The sequence below is a fragment of the Centropristis striata genome, chromosome 14 (assembly GCF_030273125.1).
Source record: "Centropristis striata isolate RG_2023a ecotype Rhode Island chromosome 14, C.striata_1.0, whole genome shotgun sequence".
Lineage (NCBI taxonomy): Eukaryota > Metazoa > Chordata > Actinopteri > Perciformes > Serranidae > Centropristis > Centropristis striata.
The window spans coordinates 22816985-22836471 of record NC_081530.1 but is presented as its reverse complement, the minus strand read 5'-3'; the positions used below and the strand labels follow the sequence as shown (position 1 = coordinate 22836471).

Here is a 19487-nt window from a genome sequence, read left to right as displayed (position 1 = left end):
TTTAAAGTCTAATTTGGGGGCTTTATCATATTCAAAAACTCCCCATTTTTGGAATATACATAAATCTCCGCTGTACCATCACAAGGCCTTTGGGATCAAAAGTTGTATAAGGCTTTACCGACGGTCACACTATGTGGGCGTGGCATGGCGGCAAAATATGGCGCCTCGCCATAAAACATGAGATCATTATAACTTTCCCTTTCTTTGTCCAATCTGCTCCAAACTTCTCATGCTTCATCAGAGTCCAGACCTTAACACTTGTAAATGACAATATTTCATAAATCCCCGCCCATTATGCTATATCCACGCCCCCTTTCATAAAATGACCACGTTGCATACTTTACATAACTCCTCCTACAGATTTCACCTGATTTACTTCAAACTTGGTCAGTAGCATCACAAGGCCTTTGGGATCAAAAGTTGTATAAATCTTTACTGACGGTCACACTATGTGGGCGTGGCATGGCGGCAAAATATGGCGTCTCCCCATAAAACACGAGATCGTTATAAGTTTTCCATTCTTTGTCCGATCTGGTCCAAACTTCTCATGCTTCATCTGAGTCCAGCCCTTAACACTTCTCATAAACAATTTTTCATGAAGCCCCGCCCCTTATGCTTTATCCACGCCCCCTTTCACAAAATGACCACGTTGCATACTTTGACAAACTCCTCTGACAGATTTCACCCCATGTGCCTGTCACACTATGTGGGCGTGGCATGGCGGCAAAATATGGCGTCTCGCGATAACACATAAGACTGTATAACTTGACCATACATTGTCCAATCTGTCCCAAATTTCACACACATGACAAGGGTCCAGCCAGGAACACACCCACGTGTCCATCTTCACAGACAGTCATAGCGCCCCCTGCTGGCTACAGGAAGTAACATGTTTACACCTACCACTAGCACACTAGTAGGAGACACGCAATTTGGTACACATAGGGACTGAGCCAACAGGGCCGCGTCCGACATGCCCTCACCCGACGTGCCCTACCCCGACGGCTCCACTCTGCTCGGTCCCGTTCAGTCCTGCTTGCAGGCCTAGTTATTATTATTATTATTGATTTATTTATATTGCAACATCTGTAAAATTTTGCAACTGGTTGAGACTGGGCTAAATCTAACTGCTTAATATAGAACTACTGGGTTGTTTCGTCTTGCAATGCATCATGTTATACAAACTGATCAGATATTGTGCATGTAGATTTAAATTAACACGGTATCCTAACAGTATGGAAAAGGATTAGGGCCAGATAGGAGATAAAAGTCAAAATGACAAGGATAAAGTCGACTTTTTGAGTTTGATGAAGTAGACTGCAAGCTACAACCTGATTTTCCTCAAAACGTCTAATATATGTCTAAAAGATTCACATAAAACTGATTTTCCCAAAACAATGTTTGTAGTAGCCTGCTACCAAGAATAGCTCTTCTGTGAATATTTTTCCAACTTTAATGCATTTAAAAAGTTGACTTTATTCTCGACATTTCAACTTTTTATGGTCATTTTGACTTTTTTTCTCAAACTGCATAATAATAAAAATAATGAGAGGAGGGGGAAAAAATTAATCATGCATATTGAGAATAAAGACGGACGGTCGAGAATAAAGTCGACTTTTTGAGTTTGGTAAAGTAGACTGCAAGCTACAACCTGATTTTCCTCAAAACATCTAAAATATGTCCAAATACATTCACATAAAAGCAGATTTTCTCAAAACATTTGTTGGTGTAACCTACAACCAAGCTTATAGCCAATCGCTTATTTATGTGTAGAAGGATTTTAGTACTACTACACCCTTAAATATTGTTGTTATTGCTCATTTTCTGACATTTATGAAAATCAGGCTAGCTTCTAGCTCCTAGCTTGCAGTCTACCTAACTGTTCAGATAGACCTTTCTCTGAAACAATGTTCCCTTGATGACTTATTGAAACGGGAACAACCAATCTGTGGATATCTTTCCAACTTTACCGAACACAAAAGTTGACTTTATTCTTGTCATTTGCAACTGCATAATGAAAATTAATTGGGGGGGTTTCTCTTATCTGGCCCTAATCCTCTTCAGTATAACAGGGAGTGGCCACAGGTGTCACCCCATCATCTTAAACTATGATTGACTCTCTGCCCTGTCAGAGGCTGGACCTTTAGGCTTGTTTATTTTTAATTTCATTAGTCCTTTATAAAGTGACTGAGAGGCTAGTTTTACATGTGTATTGTTCTCTTTTGGAAGCATCTGCTACTTCTGTAGGTAAAATTGTTTTCAAAGGACCTACAGAATAAAATATGGAAGCTCAATATTACTTTTGCATGATGTACTGTTGTGGTGTGGTTGATGGGTATTTTTCTTAAATTATAATTTCAAACACAGGGCTATGAGAAACTGTAATGCAAAATATGAGACAGAAATGGAACAATCCAAATTCCCAAAAAGTTAAGACATTGCGTGAATGAATGAATTGAATAAGATGCTAATTCTTTTCTTGCGGGTATATTCAGTTGAAAACTGTACAAAGACTATGTATTTCATGCTTGAGTTTATCAACTTCAACTGAATTTGTTGCCAGGAAAACTTTGTTTGGACAGGAGCAACAAAAGTCATTCAAAAACCTGTTTGGAATTTCCACAGGTAAACAGGTTTAACATGATAGAGTTGGATGGGGCAAGGTTCACCACTTACTGAGAAACTGCATAGGCAGATAATGGGCAAGAACAACTCATTCAAGTTTTTTTCTTAAATTTGATCTTAACAAAATTCTACGTCAGATTAATGAACGTGTTCTTCCCAGTCGGAATGAGCCCCGATTTTTGTAATAATTCACATTTCATCCTCCACAGGAGGGGGAATTCAGTTAGTCTGATAACTCTGAACGAATGAGACAGCCCGATGGTTGTAGGAGCAAAGGATCTTTTGTATCCTGCAACGGAGAGAAAGGGGCCGTCCACTGATGCTGCCTCTCCAGCAGACTGCAGCATACAACACGCTTGCCACCACAGACTGATAAAACATCTGCAGCATCTTACAACAGATGTCAAGAGATCTGAGCTTTCTTAAGAAAAAGAGGCTGCTCTATCCCTTTTTGTAGAGAGAGTCTGTGTTTATGGACAGGCCAACAGCTGCTTAAGTCTCGTTAGATGATTGTGAAACACAATGTGTGTGTGTTGTTCTTATAGGCACGTATCTATGACCCTGTTTCCATTTAGCAGTAACATGTGGTCTGAGTGATCCGAACACAAGTGGACAACTCTCAGCCTGTGTGTTCTCACCTGGCAGTAGCTGCTTCTCCACATGTGTCTTCAGTGACCACTTATGATCCGATTCCACTTCCCCGCTCTGTATGTAAATTAACACGTACAACATTTACGTTTGCAAAACACCAAATGCATTGCTGTTTTTAACTAACGGGGGGCAGCAGAAGTAGTAGTAGTAGTAGCAGTAGTAGAAGAAGAAGAGGAAATCAGAACAATGCATTCTTTGGCGTGTTCTTGTAATTTTTTTCTTCTGTTGTTTGTTTATCTGTAACTGTGCTGTTTATGATTCTGCTCGGGCAGGGGGCAGCAGTTGAGTAGGCGGCCCCTAATGTGAACAAGAGTCACATACCCGTTCTCACTACTATCTGAATGTGGACACATGCGGCCTGAATCACCCCCAAATGTGGTTTTTGACATCCGATCCTCAATGCATCCTGACAGTGTTTTCACCTGTATTCAGAGCTGTCCACTAGTGTTCGGATCACATGTTACCACTAAATGGAAACAGGATCTCAGAGCTACAAAGCCTAAACAAGATAACATACTGTAAGAACACACTGCGCTGTCTCAGGCCTGTGAGACAAAACTGGCTTCTTATAATTATTCATATACTGTATAACATGCCTTAAGCCAGAAATCTTTCAAAATTCCAACAGTTGTCAAAAATGATTTTTAAAGAAAAAATTTCAAAATAGAGGATTATGTGCTGGAATGTAATATGTTTACTTCTTTGCTGCTTTAACCTAGATCCAGTCACTTGACTGCATGTGCTGTCAGTCACTGAGGTACAATACATACTGTGTGTGTGCTACTGATTAACTTATCTCCTGATTACTTTAAGCCCCGTTCATTAACTTCATCTTGTTTTGTTGACAGTAGTCCAGTACGCACTCTTCTGTACCTGTCAGAATTCCTCTACTCGGTTGATCATTAGCCTATTTTTCACTGTTGCAATGATGTAATTCAACATTTGTCTTGAAGTCTTGTAGTCTTGTAATAATGTATGCCAGCAGTGGAGGACCTTTAGCACACACATAATAAAGACTGATTATTATATATAGTTTGTAAAACATAGTTCAACCACAAGATGGCAGACAATTCATTTATTAAAGTAAAAGCACACTTTGCAAAACAGTCAAAAGAGCCTCATGCAGTGGTAGAAGAAACACTCAGATCTTTTACTTAAGTAAAGGTAACAAATACTCAATTACTAATTAACCCTTTAAAACCCTTACTTTGTAAAAAAAAAAAAAAATATATATATATATATATATATATATATATATATAATGGCTTTTTATGTAGTAACAAATAATCAAATTTGATTACATTGACTTAAACTTCACTGTCTTTACCTCAAAAGAGCAAAGGAACAAGTTTTTAGAAAATAATTTGACCCTTATTAGAATTTTTTGTTTTATCAAATTACACTATTTTCTTTTCAGTCATGTCTGGAGTGACTTATTTTGAAATATACTGTATATTCACATGCACATATATAAACATACACATATAGTACATATCTATTCACTCCAACATATATAAACATTTGAATAGATACAAAAAAGGTGCATTTGTTTAAAAAAAATACTGAAATAATAAACAAACAAGAAAAAGGAAAAAAACAAAAGAAGAACCTAATTAATTAATATAAACCTAATTCATTAAAATAAACATAAGTAGTTACCAAGGACAAAAGACACACGCTCAAATTTATTTACATAATTATTTTATTATCATGTATATAGGTATACATTTATTATTATTTATAGTTTTAATAGATTAAAAAAAACTGTTCCTGAACTGGAGTGACAAACTAAAAGGCAAATTATTTAAAGAGACAGCGACATCTAGTGGATTTTGTTAGCACAGAATGGTACAGATGGCTCATTCAGGTTCAGTTATGTTCAACACGTTTATATAACAAGATATAGAGACGCAAACCAAACAGTTGAGCAGAACAATAAAGTCCAGGCTCCAGAGATGTGAACCTGAGTTGACTCAAGTCACTCTTTTAACTACTTGTGGCTTTACTTGACAGAAAATAAATTGCTTCAGACTCCACAACCTGGGTGTTAAAGACTCGTTGACTTGACTTGATTCAGCGAGTTGCATAATCACTAAGAATGAGACCAATTTAATAAGGAAGAGATATATAATGGCAAAATAAATGGAAACCAATGTCTGTCACGTCTTACTGATGAGTGGAGTAACTTTAATAAATCACAGTGTAATCTTAGTGTAATAAATCACCTGTAATAAATCTTTCAGCGGCGTGTCTGTAGATATCAGCATATTTAAAAACAGCCTCAATATCTGCTTCTTACTAATCAAAGGAAAATCTCTTCCGTTTCTGTATAAATATCCCATTTATTGTCGTAACTTGCAGACAAGTGTGAAATTTAAATGTAACTTCAAGATCCAGGATATTTATTCTTTGTGACCCTCTCAATGCTGTGCCAGTTCAGAGTGGTAATTTCCAAATCCAGTCTTGTAATTTCCAACTAAAAAGTGCATTTTGAAGTTTGTCAAAGGCCGGTTGTAGGATTTCAGTGGCTGTGTGTGCAGTGTCAGCAAGATGGGCATCATAATTTGTTATTAAGGATGTAATATTGTTAATATTAATAGTTGACCTGGGTTGACTTGGGACTTGACTTGCCTCAACTAAGGAGTCTACTTGACTTGACATAACCTGTGATTTGACTTGGCCCCAAAAAAGACTTGGGACATGGACCAAATGACCTGAGTAACATGTCTGCATTTGACACATCATTAAATGGCCATCATCAGTTAAATAATTATGTTTTATGTTGCAACATGACTTGGGACCTGACTTGCCTTAAATTTTACTTGAATTTACAACTTGTGACTTGACTTGCCCAAAAAAGACTTGGACCAAGTGACTTCATCTAACGCAGAATTGAATGTCTGTTCTCAGTTAAATAATGAAGTTTTCTATTAGGACTCATCTTTCTTTAACTAAGTACTCTACTTGACTTGACATAACTGGTGACTTTACTTGCCCCCAAAAAAGGATTGGGACTTGGATCAAAATACTTTGCATGTCTGCAGTTGTAGCATCAACTGGCCATTATCAGTTGAATAGTTATTCTCATGCTGTGACTTGACTTGCCTCAGAAAAAAAATGACCTGGGACTTGCTTTAGGCTAGGACCAAGTGATTTGAGTCACATGTCTGCTTGGCTCTATATAAACCAGGGGCGGGGGGCAGGGGCCACAAGCCCTGAATGTTTTCTCTAAAGCCTTGAATCTTATTTTTTACCATCTAACCTCAAAACTCAACAGTGGGTTTAGAAAGAAAGACAGCAACTGTAGAAACAGGCATTATGGTCACACTTGCAACTTTCCATCTGCCTTTGAAAGAATTATGTGTGATAAACACTTAATAACATTACTCCACTTCTGATTAAACATTTCACCAACAATAAACCCTTTGCACAAACCACATTTTGTAAAGAAAACATTAAAGGCATGATTGACACCAAGGAGATGAACATTCAAAGATTCAGTGATGTTTAAGAACAGGACGAAAAGACAAAACAGGCTGTTAAAATGTAAATAATGTATGCATTTTTCCAATATTGGTAACACTTGTGGCTGCTTGGAAAAATGCGGTGTAGAGTCAACTTATACTTATACTTTTTGTTGAATGAAGTATGACATTATACTTAAGTGGTTATGATGGATTGATGGTTGTGTGTGCGTGTGTGTGTGCGCGCGCGTGTGCGCGCGCGCGCGTGTGTGTGTGTGTGTGTGCTGAGAGTTCCATTTACGAGATGATATCTAGCCATTTTTTCATGGTTTTCTTGATAATAACCAAAATCATTATCAAGAAAACCATGGTAAATGGCTAGATATCATCTCCTAAATTAAACTCTTATGAGCTATTTTTGTTGTTATCGTTATATTTGTCCAAACAAATTTACATTAACAAGGGTGGTCTAATAATTTTTTCCATGACTGTACACATGTATTATATTTCCTTTTTTCAGTTAATTTCATGTTCCCACTCCCTGTCCAACCTGTAATTAAAATTGACTGCTTTCTTCCTGTAAGTCGCTTTGGATAAAAGCGTCTGCTAAATGACTAAATGTAATTGTAAATGTAAAATGTTCTCATCCGTTATTCTTTTGTATGTCTGTTTATTCTACATCAAAATACAACTGCGGTCAAGCCAGCAGGAGTCCGCGTTTGCTTGGTCAAGTCGGCAGAACATTTTTTTCAAGTGCGCGAATCTACTAACATTTACGGTATTCGTGATGAAACCGCTCTGAAGAGCTGCTGGACTGTGGGACAGACTGCAGTCTCTCAATATTAAATATAAATAAAATATAATAATAATAATAATAATATAATATAAATATAATCAGACCCATGAAACATACGATACTTTTACTTTTTTCCCGGTAGTGAAGTAAAAGACGACGTGAAAAAACAACAATTGTTTCCATAAGTAGTTTTGGATTCATACACTTCTGAACTAAGTACTTCCTAGACTACTTGCATGCATAATATGAAGTACTCTTACTGTGTACTTTTAGAGTAATACTTTGTCAAAATCCTGACCAGAGAACAAGAATAAGTATATTTTGACGAACTTTGATGTGGAATAAAACATTATTTTCCATAAGTAGTCCAAGATTCGTGTACTACTGAACTAAGTACTTCATAGACTACTTGCATGCATAATATGAAGTACTTTTACTGTGTACTTTTAGAGTAATACTTTGTCAAAATCCTTAACAGAGAACAAGAATAAGGATATTTTGACGAACTTTGATGTGGAATAAAACATTATTTTCCATAAGTAGTCCAAGATTCGTGTACTACTGAACTAAGTACTGCCTAGACTACTTGCATGCATAATATGAAGTACTTTTACTGTGTACTTTTCGAGTAATCCTGGATCAAAATCCTGACCAGAGAACAAGAATAAGGATATTTTGACGAACTTTGATGTGGAATAAAAGAAATATTTTCCATAAGTAGTCCAAGATTCATGTACTACTGAACTAAGTACTGCCTAGACTACTTGCTTGTATAATATGAAGTACTTTTACTGTGTACTTTTCGAGTAATCTTGGATCAAAATCCTTAACAGAGAACAAGAATAAGGATATTTCACCCAACTTTGATGTGCAATAAAAAACTTGTTTTCCATAAATAGTCCAAGACTCATATACTACTGAAGTAGTAGTTTAGCACCTTCATCTTGGGCTGGATTAGTGTCAAGAAAGTTATAGGTTGTTGTAGCTGGCAGAGCAGGACGAGGGCAAGTGTGGCTAGCAAGACTAGTTTAGAGGAAGCTGGTGGCTGGAGTGTACCAAAGAATTCAAACATGTACAGTTGTTGTGGGATGACTGCTGTGTTGTTTCTTGCTTTTGATGTTCAATTTACTTAAGGTTGCTTTCGTGTTACAATAAACACACACATACAAGCATCTCTGAAATTAGAATGATCTATTTCAAATAGATATCAAATACAAAATACTATTTACATCTTTCATATTTTTTAAATAAATGAAGTAAAAAAAAATATAAAAATATACTTAGTGTGTCTTTTAAAATAAAACAATATGAACACCTTCAACACATTGTCATTCAAAGACTAATCTGTCATTTAAAGACATAACACAACAGACAAACATAATGTCAACATAGTTAAGATCTAAAGTCCTATGTGCAGACCAAGCAATTCCACTTGCTTGCCCTGGCATCTCTGACTTGGTCCTTAGTCATCCCCAGGCACTGCACATGGAACCATCTGTCACACATGTCACACTGTATCTGTAAAATGAAATAAGTGATTATAACATCTAATTGATCTTTTCTTCGGAAATAATGTAGTAGATGTATAATAGACGATCATTACTCGTTATGGGCGAGGCAATCATTCTTTATAGTAATTTTCTCTTTAGATGTCTATATGGCGTATCATGTCCACTTTATTACATGTAGCAAATAGTCTTTAGCATACTGGCCTCAAAGACTGGTGACTTATATCAACACATACTAGGCCTCCGATCTTTGAGGTGTATTTTTCTGTGAGGGTCCTTCATTTTAGAGGTCTGCTTCTTCTTCTTTTATTGATATCTGGAAACATACAGCCTAATCCTGGGCCGGATATTGCTATCTGTAATACTCCTGCTGATTTTAAAAACAGGACAGGGCTGGGTATTATCCATTTAAATATTCGAAGTGTGCTCCCTAAAATTGACTCCCTTCGCATCTGGGCCAAATCAACAAACACTGACGTTATCATCTTGTCTGAAACCTGGCTTAGTAAATCGATCCCTGATGATGATATTTCTTTAAATGGGTACAATGTTTTCAGAGCTGACCGCCCAAAAAGAGGTGGGGGCATTGCAATTTTTGTTAAGTCAAAATTCTCTGTTAATGTCTTAGTGTCTGGAGTATAAGTTTTTTATTCCACATCAAAGTTCGTCAAAATATTCTTATTCTTGTTCTCTGATAAGTACTTTGACAAAGTATTATTCTAAAAGTACACAGTAAAAGTACTTCATATTATGCTTGCAAGTAGACTAGGAAGTACTTAGTTCAGTAGTACACGAATCTTGGACTACTTATGGAAAATAATGTTTTTATTCCACATCAAAGTTCGTCAAAATATACTTATTCTTGTTCTCTTTTAAGGATTTTGATCCAGGATTACTCGAAAAGTACACAGTAAAAGTACTTACTATTGTACATGCAAGTAGTCTAGGCAGTACTTAGTTCAGTAGTACATGAATCTTGGACTACTTATGGAAAACATTTCTTTTATTCCACATCAAAGTTCGTCAAAATATACTTATTCTTGTTCTCTTTTAAGGATTTTGATCCAGGATTACTTGAAAAGTACACAGTAAAAGTACTTCATATTATGCATGCAAGTAAACTAGGAAGTACTTAGTTCAGTAGTACACGAATCTTGGACTACTTATGGAAAATAATGTTTTTATTCCACATCAAAGTTCGTCAAAAAAACCTTATTCTTGTTCTCTGATAAGTACTTTGACAAAGTATTATTCTAAAAGTACACAGTAAGAGTACTTCATATTATGCATGCAAGTAGTCTAGGAAGTACTTAGTTCAGAAGTTAATGAATCCAAAACTACTTATGGAAACAATTGTTGTTTTTTCACACGTCGTCCTTTACTTCACTACCGGGAATAATTACTGTAAAAGTATCGTATGTTTCATGGGTCTGATTGAGAGACTGCAGTCTGTCCCACAGTCCAGCAGCTCTTCAGAGCGGTTTCATCACGAATACCGTAAATGTTAGTAGATTCGGGCACTTGAAAAAAAAATGTTCTGCTGACTTGACCAAGCAAACGCGAACTCCTGCTGGCTTGACCGCAGTAAAATACATTTACATACAAAATGTGTGTTACATCCACAAAAGACACTTTCCGAGTGCTGCTCCTTCTACTTGAGTTAATTTCATAACTTCATGTTATCAAAGAAAGTTAGTCAGCCGACTCCCTGACCTCATATCAAGTTAATTCCTCCAGCTGTAAGACGGTAACCGCCCACCACCGTGAGCCCACCGGCCTCACCGCAGGTTGACTCACTGCACAGCCTGCAGGGAGGCGCCTCGCTATAAAACCTCCGCTGCACTTTTTCCTCGACCTCTGATCATTTCCAACTCTTCTCAGCCGACCACGTCTCAGCCTGCACGGTAAGAAATAACGGTACTCTTGTCTGAATGCTTTGCCTTTGTCGGGATTTTATTAAACGCCTGCAGGTCAAACCAACCGGTTAGTTTGTGGTAGAATAGAAACGGGATTAAAGCATTACTTTTATCTGCCAGTCATAGTTTAGAGAAGATATTTACGTTTGGAAACACGTCGGTGGTTAATGTTTTGTCTGTTACATATTAAACATAACATTCTGTTATTTCTTCTGCTTTTGGTTGGTATTGTATTCACATCTTTTGAAAAGTTATACAGTGAATTGTATTCAATCATTGTACGATATGTATTCTTAGTTTTTCTACCTTTAAGAAGTTATATACGTTTGCCTAACACAATAAGGACTTATTAAAAAACTACAACTCTTATTTTCTACAGTTTATCTCATTAGACTCCACTGAATGGCAGCAGGATACTCTCTTGTTTTGTTAACACAGTAAAGTCCATATAATCTACAGGTAAACTTCAAAGGGTGTGGCTGGACTGTGGGCATGGACACATGCACAGTGTTGGAATGTAACTAAGTACATTTACTCAAGTATTGTACTGAATTTTTGCACTACTTGAGTGTTTTCATTTTATGCTACATTATACATCTATTTCACTAGATTTCAGATAATTTTTCTACTTTTTACTGCGCTACATTTATATGACAACTTCAGTTACTTACTTTGCAGATATAATCTATAGGTTATACATTTAAAATCAACTCATTCATGATGATATTATTATTATTATTATTATTATTATTATTATTATTATTATTAATCAACCAGAGAAATATATGAAGTACAAATTAGTTCCAGCTTTACCAGCTGCAACATTAACATAATTTACACATGAATGCATCACTTATTATGTACTTTAAGCACATATGCTTATACTTCCTTTTACTTAAGTTAACATGTTATACAGGGCTTTTACTTGTAGCAGAGTTATTCTACACTGTGGTGTTGAAAAATTAAGTCAAAGATCTGAGTGCTTTTTCCGCTACTTCATATGCACTCTGTGACTATACGCTGTCATTTGCTGCACCACCACCATTTCAATCTGCACATTTTTTCCCTCATTCAACTAAACTTTTCCATTCCCTCTTACACAAATGACACACAGCCCCTGCTTTCCCTCCCACTTCTCCTTTTTTAACTGTTGCAGCTCCACAGCAACAGAATGCTTTGAGTTTTGTGTTTGTTGTCATCAGGCTAACCACCTTAATTACAGACGGCTCACTTCTCATGAGAATTAGTCACTAGTGGGAAGGGCTCTGGAGCAAAGAGAAAAGTGTTGTTTTTCCCCATCACTGGGCTACATCACATCATTCTAAGATGCAATGTAGTGTACCTCTTTTAAAGAACAGAGGGTGACCTTTATTTCACCCAAGACATGGAATACTTTGTCAGCAAGATCCTCTGATCAAGCTCAGTCTCACTGGGCTGGCCGGCATTTTTTTTGATATGTCAATCCAGCATTTCTTTTCTTGCAAAGAAAGGCTACTGTTTACACTGAGGATCCACCCCCAGGCATTTGAGCCCCCCCACGCCCTTTCAAATCCTTAGATAAGCTTATCAGTAGAAGATGTTCTTATATGACAGCCTTTTGATTAGTTTATCAGCAAGAATCACCAAACAAAACAAGTATAATGATCCAGATTTGACATACTCTATGCCATCATTGATCATATTTCTTTCCAATTAAACTCTTTTTTTTTTTTAGTCAAAACACACCTCAGCAGCAATGCCTTCAGAACTGGAGACAGCCATGGAGTCACTCATCAAGGTGTTCCACCGTTACGCCACTCAGGAAGGCAAGACCCGCACACTCAACCGGAAAGAGCTCAGGGAGTTGATGGAGAACGAGCTGTCTAACTTCCTCAAGGTGAGAAGGGACATAAAAGTTAATTATCATAGAATTTAATCACGTTCATTATTTTATTACTTGTCACATAATGAGTATAACCCAGTGTTTTGTTGTTGATCCCCCCCTTCTTTAACTCAGTCCCAGAAGGACCCTGCTGCTGTAGACAGAATCATGAAGGACCTGGACACCAACAATGATGGCCAGGTGGACTTTGAGGAGTTTGTTTCTCTGGTTGTTGGACTTTCCATTGCCTGTGAGCAGTGCTATCAGGTGCACTTGAAGAAGAAGTAGACGGCAGAAGTAGAAGAGAATAAACCAAAAAAATTCATTTCAATTGCATTTAAAGTTTTGTAAAAAGTAGTAATAGTTTTGTCCAATAAATTCACTGAAGGATTTCAAGCCTGTTGTATCTGGTGGTTATTTATTGTATATTTGTGTTTGCCTGTAAGGTATCATACTGTCTTTTATGTCCTGGCCACAATAGGGGGCCGCATTTTACCTTGTGCAAGAATTGCATGATTAACTAATTGCAGCTATGACACTGTTCAAGATTGTATAATGTTATCACAATGAAACATGCAATAAACTTGCGATGTGTAATGAGACAGTTTCAATGAAGTCTGGTTCCATGCCAGTGGAGATAAGTCGCTCAGTGGAGTGCAAAGAGACCAACAGCCTAACAGAGAGGAGACACAGGTAGATGCAATGCGGAGTCAGGTGTGGGGTCTGCAAGGTAAACAATGTTACCTGCTAGCTTCACAGCTAAGCTGAGTTGGAGATGTTTTCAACCAGCCAGGTCTCCATCTTCACCATAATGCTGCTATCCATGCGGTGGTTAGTAATGGCTCCTAGCTGCAGGACTGTCTTGGCACACTGCTGAGCAAGTAATCTCTGCCGGGATGGAGCTAGACTTTCCACAGACTTGTGCATTGCAACGGTCTCTTAAAAGCAGAATCTCAGTTCTGGTGTGGGTCTTATTTTAGTTTTAGTTTTAGGTGTAAAGCTGTTATTGCTACAATTAACGGTGTAGTTTCTTCTTCCTCTCTGAGAGCAGCCTGGACACAACACATGATGGGGGGGGGGGGGTGTTTAGCACAACACATAGAAGTCTTTGACATAATGCAAGAACTGTTACTTTATCCCATTCTATTGATAATATGTGTTTTAATTGTTTTAAATTAAAAATATGGCCATATCTTACACATTGCATATTTAAATATAAACACATCTATGCCTCTTTGAGTTTCAAGTGTTTTTTACTATAAATATTTTAAATGGACACAAATCCCCAAATCAGAGCAATTCCCCTGCTTCTGCTTTGCGCTCTCGTCATGCCCTTGTGAAGCTACTTCCAGAGATCACAGTGTACTGACTCCCTTGGCAACCGTACCAGCGACACTAGGTGTGATGATGTAATTCCCACCCGTAATTTATGGCTCCCTATATGTGAAATTGCAGACAAACCTCTCCCTCTCTGTGTGATAAAGTCCTGCTTATCGCTGCTCTGAGGAATCTGCAGAATGTTCCAATCATGAACACACCTTTCTCTGAAGCTGGTGTTGCAACTGTCTAAATGATGATGCATTCATGAACTGATAAATCCCATGAGTGGCTGCCTTGTGACTGAATGAAGTTTGTTGCATTCTAGTCTATTTGATTTTGAGTGAGCAAGACAGCCATGGGCACTGTGAAGAAATGCAGAGGGCTGAGTCACATGGCACAGCGGGTCAGTACACTGCTGTTTTTCCACTAAATTCTTTTCATTGTGTTTCATGTCTGGTGAAACTTGGATGACACCAGAGCGATGAACAGGATAACCACGCCTTCTGACTCTTCCTGAACTGAAAAGAGACTTTTTCTTTTGCTCTAAGTCTTCCAGGCAGCACTTGACAAGCTCTGCAAATCAATTGTTTAAGTTATAAATGGTTAGGATATGACTTTGTAATGTAGGATTTGACCATTTACTATAGAAGAGAAGTTGCACAATACTATAATAGGGGTTTTCCATCAGAGGCAGCCAGTGCCTAATTGCTAATGGTTCTTTGGTTTTCCACCGCCAAAGAGCCGGCTCCCGTCTGGGAAAATGGGTTCCACAGCTGCACCAACTCTTTTCTGGTCCTGAACATAGACTGTATATAAATAATGGATGTAGTCACAGGTTTGTGGACTGCCCGTTGGAAGCATCGAGTTCAGCGTTACACTCGTCGCCATCTTGCGTTGCCATTTTGTTTTCGATACGGGGAGCAGACAATATTTGGACTGTGGAGGAGCGAGAGGGATCTGACGACACTGACTACAGCCTCTCTACACCTCAACCTGACTGAGAGAAGCTGCTGCTAATTCATGTTAGCATTAACTGGAGCATTTACTGGGATGTTAGTTTTGGCTAGCAAAAAAACAAAATGTATGTTACTCACCTCAGAAAAATGAACAGTGACTCCTTGGAGTGTCTGTCCAACCAAACGCTGGACAAGACATTTTTACTGAACAAAACTCATTAAGTGAAAATACAATGTGAAAGGGTCAAAGTAATGAGACTAAACTTTATAACTTTATTGACACGTTGCCGTGGATACGCATTGCTCTGCTTCTCTCCTGATGACGGCTCGCCTTGTTGGTGATAGTACAGCGCTAGCATGCTAACATTAGCGGCCAATTAATAGCATGCAAACGTTAGCCGGAGAGAAAGAACAACTAAAACTTGTATCATTCATTTATTTTATTTGTTTACTGCAATGTGATTGATACGGGCTAGCTACAAACAAACTTTTATGAAGACTTGAAACTAGCGATTGAAATGATAAAATAGCAAAAGGCTTACAAAGGAATTAAATCAAGTGAGGAGGAATTTCATTTTCTCATAGACTTCTATATAATCAGATTTATTTGTGCAGCCAGTGGAGTCGCCCCCTACTGGCCGTTAGAAAAAACACAGGTTTGAGGTACTTTGGCATTGACATGGTTAAGCATGCCACTTGTGAGCTATTGTTGTAGGCAGAACTTTGACTGTCTGAGTAAGGCCTGCCTTAAAGACCAAACTCAGGGCTGAACAGTGTCTCAAGCCTTGAACACACCTCCCTGGGTAGAGCTGTGCTCTGCTGACTACCAGCTTTCATGGTTACAGAGCAAACACTCAAGTTGCTAGGTTACAACGGTGTGTGTGTGTGTGTGTGTGTGTGTGTGTGTGTGTGTGTTTATGCAAGCACCACGCCCATGTGACCCAAAGCTGAGTTTACAGCCGGGATTTCCCTCTTTGTTGACTGTTTTTTCAATTCCCTTTTGTGTAGTTGAGTGAAATGTGCACTGTTTTCATATATATATACATATATTCTGTACATTTATCATGTGGCCTGAAACAACACAACCATTATCACATGAAGAACTTCCTCCGAGCATGAAGCAAGACCCTATGATGTCAGTGAACAGGCCCAAACCTGTCACAGCCTTTGTCAGCTGAAATACCCTCAGATTCCTCTACTGATACACAGTGAAGGTGTGTATGGTGTGACTTCAGAGCTTAGCAAACATTCACTAAAGCATGCCACACCTTTCTTGGACACACACACGGGCAGAACAGCCCCTCTCTGTGGACATTTCAATTTGTTAAACAATAACAGCAATGTTCTGAACATACCAAACCCTTCTAACATCCGCTTTGTAGCGGCTGGGAAATGACTCCAAACTATTGTCATCTTGATATAGCTGAAATGTGGGAAGTAAAAGTACTTAGTGTCTGTGTTTGTTTGTTTGCAACGGTGTACATTTACTTAAGCACTGTATTTAAGTACAAATTACTTGGTCGTAACTTGAGTGTTTTTCATTTCATGCAACTTTAGAGTTTTATTCCACTTAATCTCAGAGCTAAATGTTGTAGTTTTTACTGCATTTGTCTGCCAGCTTTAGTTACTTTACTGATTAGGTTAATCCCTTTCCAGTTAAACGATGTAATGAATTTGAACGTTTGTGATAAACAGGATGAAAATTGCCCTCCTTTAAATAAATCATTGAAATACAGGGCTGTTTTTCTGAAACCATGAAACGTTGATCTTTTAAAGATCAATGGTTCTCACAGGACAGAAAGAGGGAAGGATCTGAATACTTCTTCCACCACTGTTTGCATGTGAGGCAACACTCTGCTTTACGAGTTATATTTACAAGCTAAGGACCTTTGTTCCTTATCACTCCTCATGTTTTTCTCCAACCATTTCCTGTCATCTCTCTCCTGTGTGTATAATAATAAAGCAACCTTCTGAAGGGTGAGGGTGGTGTGGTTGGTGATAGTACAGACCATTTGGGGCGCGGTCGGGGCATCACGTTGTTTTATAAGGGGGAAAAAGACACTGTGGGAACTTCTTTCCACCAGCTGTCCCCTCCCTACACACAAACTAAGCACCTGTCAACAGAAAACAGCACTTTACCCATGGACACTAATGCACTTTTCTTCTGGTGCTATTGTCTTTTTGACTTCTGTCAGCTCTGCTACTAAACCGTGTGTCTGGAATGTTTTTAGGCTGACAATTTTAAATATGTATTACTGTCTTTTAATGCATGAAATGACAGTGCACTGATATGTTCAAACTGTGACAAAATAATCAAACAGACTAAATATCTAAATGCAACTTTCAGCTGCATAAAATCATATTACTGTTGTGTTTTTAGGGGGGTCGTGGGACATGTAAGAATAGTTATGGAGGTGGTAAGAAGTATTTAGTCTCTAGAAAAACTTGTGCTTTTCCTTAATTGGCAGTTTTCTCAGTGTGTATATTTTATTTTTGTATATTATATTTTCTAAACAGATATATTATTTGTTAGGAAGGTTTTGCTGTATTTTCAGTGTACTCCTAATTGGCCACTAGATGGAGTCAGAGTTTAACTGTGATCATAATGTTGGCCCCATAAGTATTTGATAAGTTCTGAAAACTGCTTCAGCTGTACTGCAAATAGTTTTGTATGAATCACATCTGGATGTAATACAGAATGTAGTTTCCATGGATTTGCCATCCTTGTTTGGTCAATCTGAGTGAGTAAGATGAGGAAGGAAGACGACAGGAAAGAACCTTTGACTTAAGTTTTCCACAGTTAGAAATGCGCAGCGTAATGTAAAAATTCTCATTTTAAATTCAGTTTCAGAGTTTCATGAATGTTGGTGGCAGTGACTTCAATTCCAACCTATGATCTGTAGGCTTACTTCACTGGACTTTAATTGAAGTTGTTAATTAGAGAGCAGAACAGTTGTAGCCTGACCAGAGAGGAGAGACAGGAAAAGGTCTTTGATATCGAACGCTACTGTCATGCAACCGGCCACACACACGGTGAAACAAACAAACATACGTACAGAACTGCCACAGTTCTCATTTTAATGTCTCTGATTTTTGGGCTCTGCAGCGTGACTCATGAGCTTCAGGGACATGACTGTGAGTCACAGCCTCCACCACAAAATTGCAAGGAAGAGAGGACCCACTCAGGACCATAACAATCAACCCTCAGTGAGTCACTGTGCCTAAATGTTTTTATTTTTGAATCATGTGCATCCCAAACAATTAAATAAAAATAGAAAAAAAGGAAATTATGTACACACAAAAAACACACAATATGCAGTTAAAGCATGCTCTGATACATAAACATGAAATCTAATTTAATTTGAAATATATGTACCAATTCAGTGCTTTCTGCTCTGATTTTCAAGGATATTGCAACATAAGTCTAGTCACATTTTGGGCTTTGCTGCACACATGGTATGACAAATCTGTAAACTCAAACAAAAAGGGAACAGTGGAATTCAAAATACACATACAAAAATGTTGTAATGATTACAAAAAATGATTTTGTAGGACAAAAGAAACACTTCTCAAAACTGCTTCAGTATTTGTCTCTTGGTCCAGCTGCCAAGAGTCTTGAGAGATTTGTTTTTGCAAGGGTCTGTAGTAAAGTGCATTGCACAAATTGTGTATCTTCCCGTAAAGAAACAAAAGTGAGCTCTAAATGGAGCAGCTGTATGTGGCTACAACATTACAAAAAGTGATTCAGTGCACACAGTGATTGCTGTATTCATCAGCTTGCAAAACAGCTTCAGTGAGCAACACACACAAAACAAGGCAACTAACACTAAACATAACATCTCAAATTCCTTTTACTTATATATATATTTGCATCAAAGAGTGAAAACAATGTTTTTTAAGAGTGCTACATTACTAAATTGGCTTAAATTATACTGTAGCTGTAGCAAGCATGAAGTAGTACAAAACATCCCCCTTTTTGATTTGCAGAGTCTTAAAGAAACAGCACGCTGCTACAATTATTCTACATATTTCATGCTGTCTACAGTCTCAATAGCATTAATTACAGGTTCAAATGCAACCAAGATCATAACATTTGAAATGTTTTTGCGATAAACTACGCAAATTCTTAACATTTCGAAAATCTGACTGTAAAAAATGTATGACGTGTTTAAGGCAGACTCCCTAACAACCAGCATGAATAACCATCAGCTGTTTCTAATGATTTTATTGAAACAATAAACCCAGTGTTACTCTTTTTTTAAAGAATAGCTTGGCAAATGAAAAAAAGTAACAAGGCACGAGGGGAGAAGTGGGAGTGGTTGGAGATGAAAGGAGTGTTATGGAGGGAGGGATAAAGGGTGTGGTGGTGTATAAAGCATCCTTTGCATCC

At 37.8% G+C, this 19487-nt stretch overlaps 1 protein-coding gene across 1 annotated transcript; it reads left to right on the top strand.

The window, feature by feature from the left end:
• Positions 1 to 10852: 10852 nt before the first annotated feature.
• s100a10a (S100 calcium binding protein A10a) lies at positions 10853 to 13217 on the top strand. The gene is made up of 3 exons (XM_059350032.1): positions 10853 to 10948; positions 12675 to 12836; positions 12957 to 13217. Exons 2-3 carry the CDS (start codon positions 12696 to 12698, stop codon positions 13107 to 13109), a joined length of 294 nt encoding a protein of 97 aa, XP_059206015.1. The 5' UTR covers positions 10853 to 10948; positions 12675 to 12695; the 3' UTR covers positions 13110 to 13217.
• The last annotated feature ends 6270 nt before the right edge of the window (positions 13218 to 19487 follow it).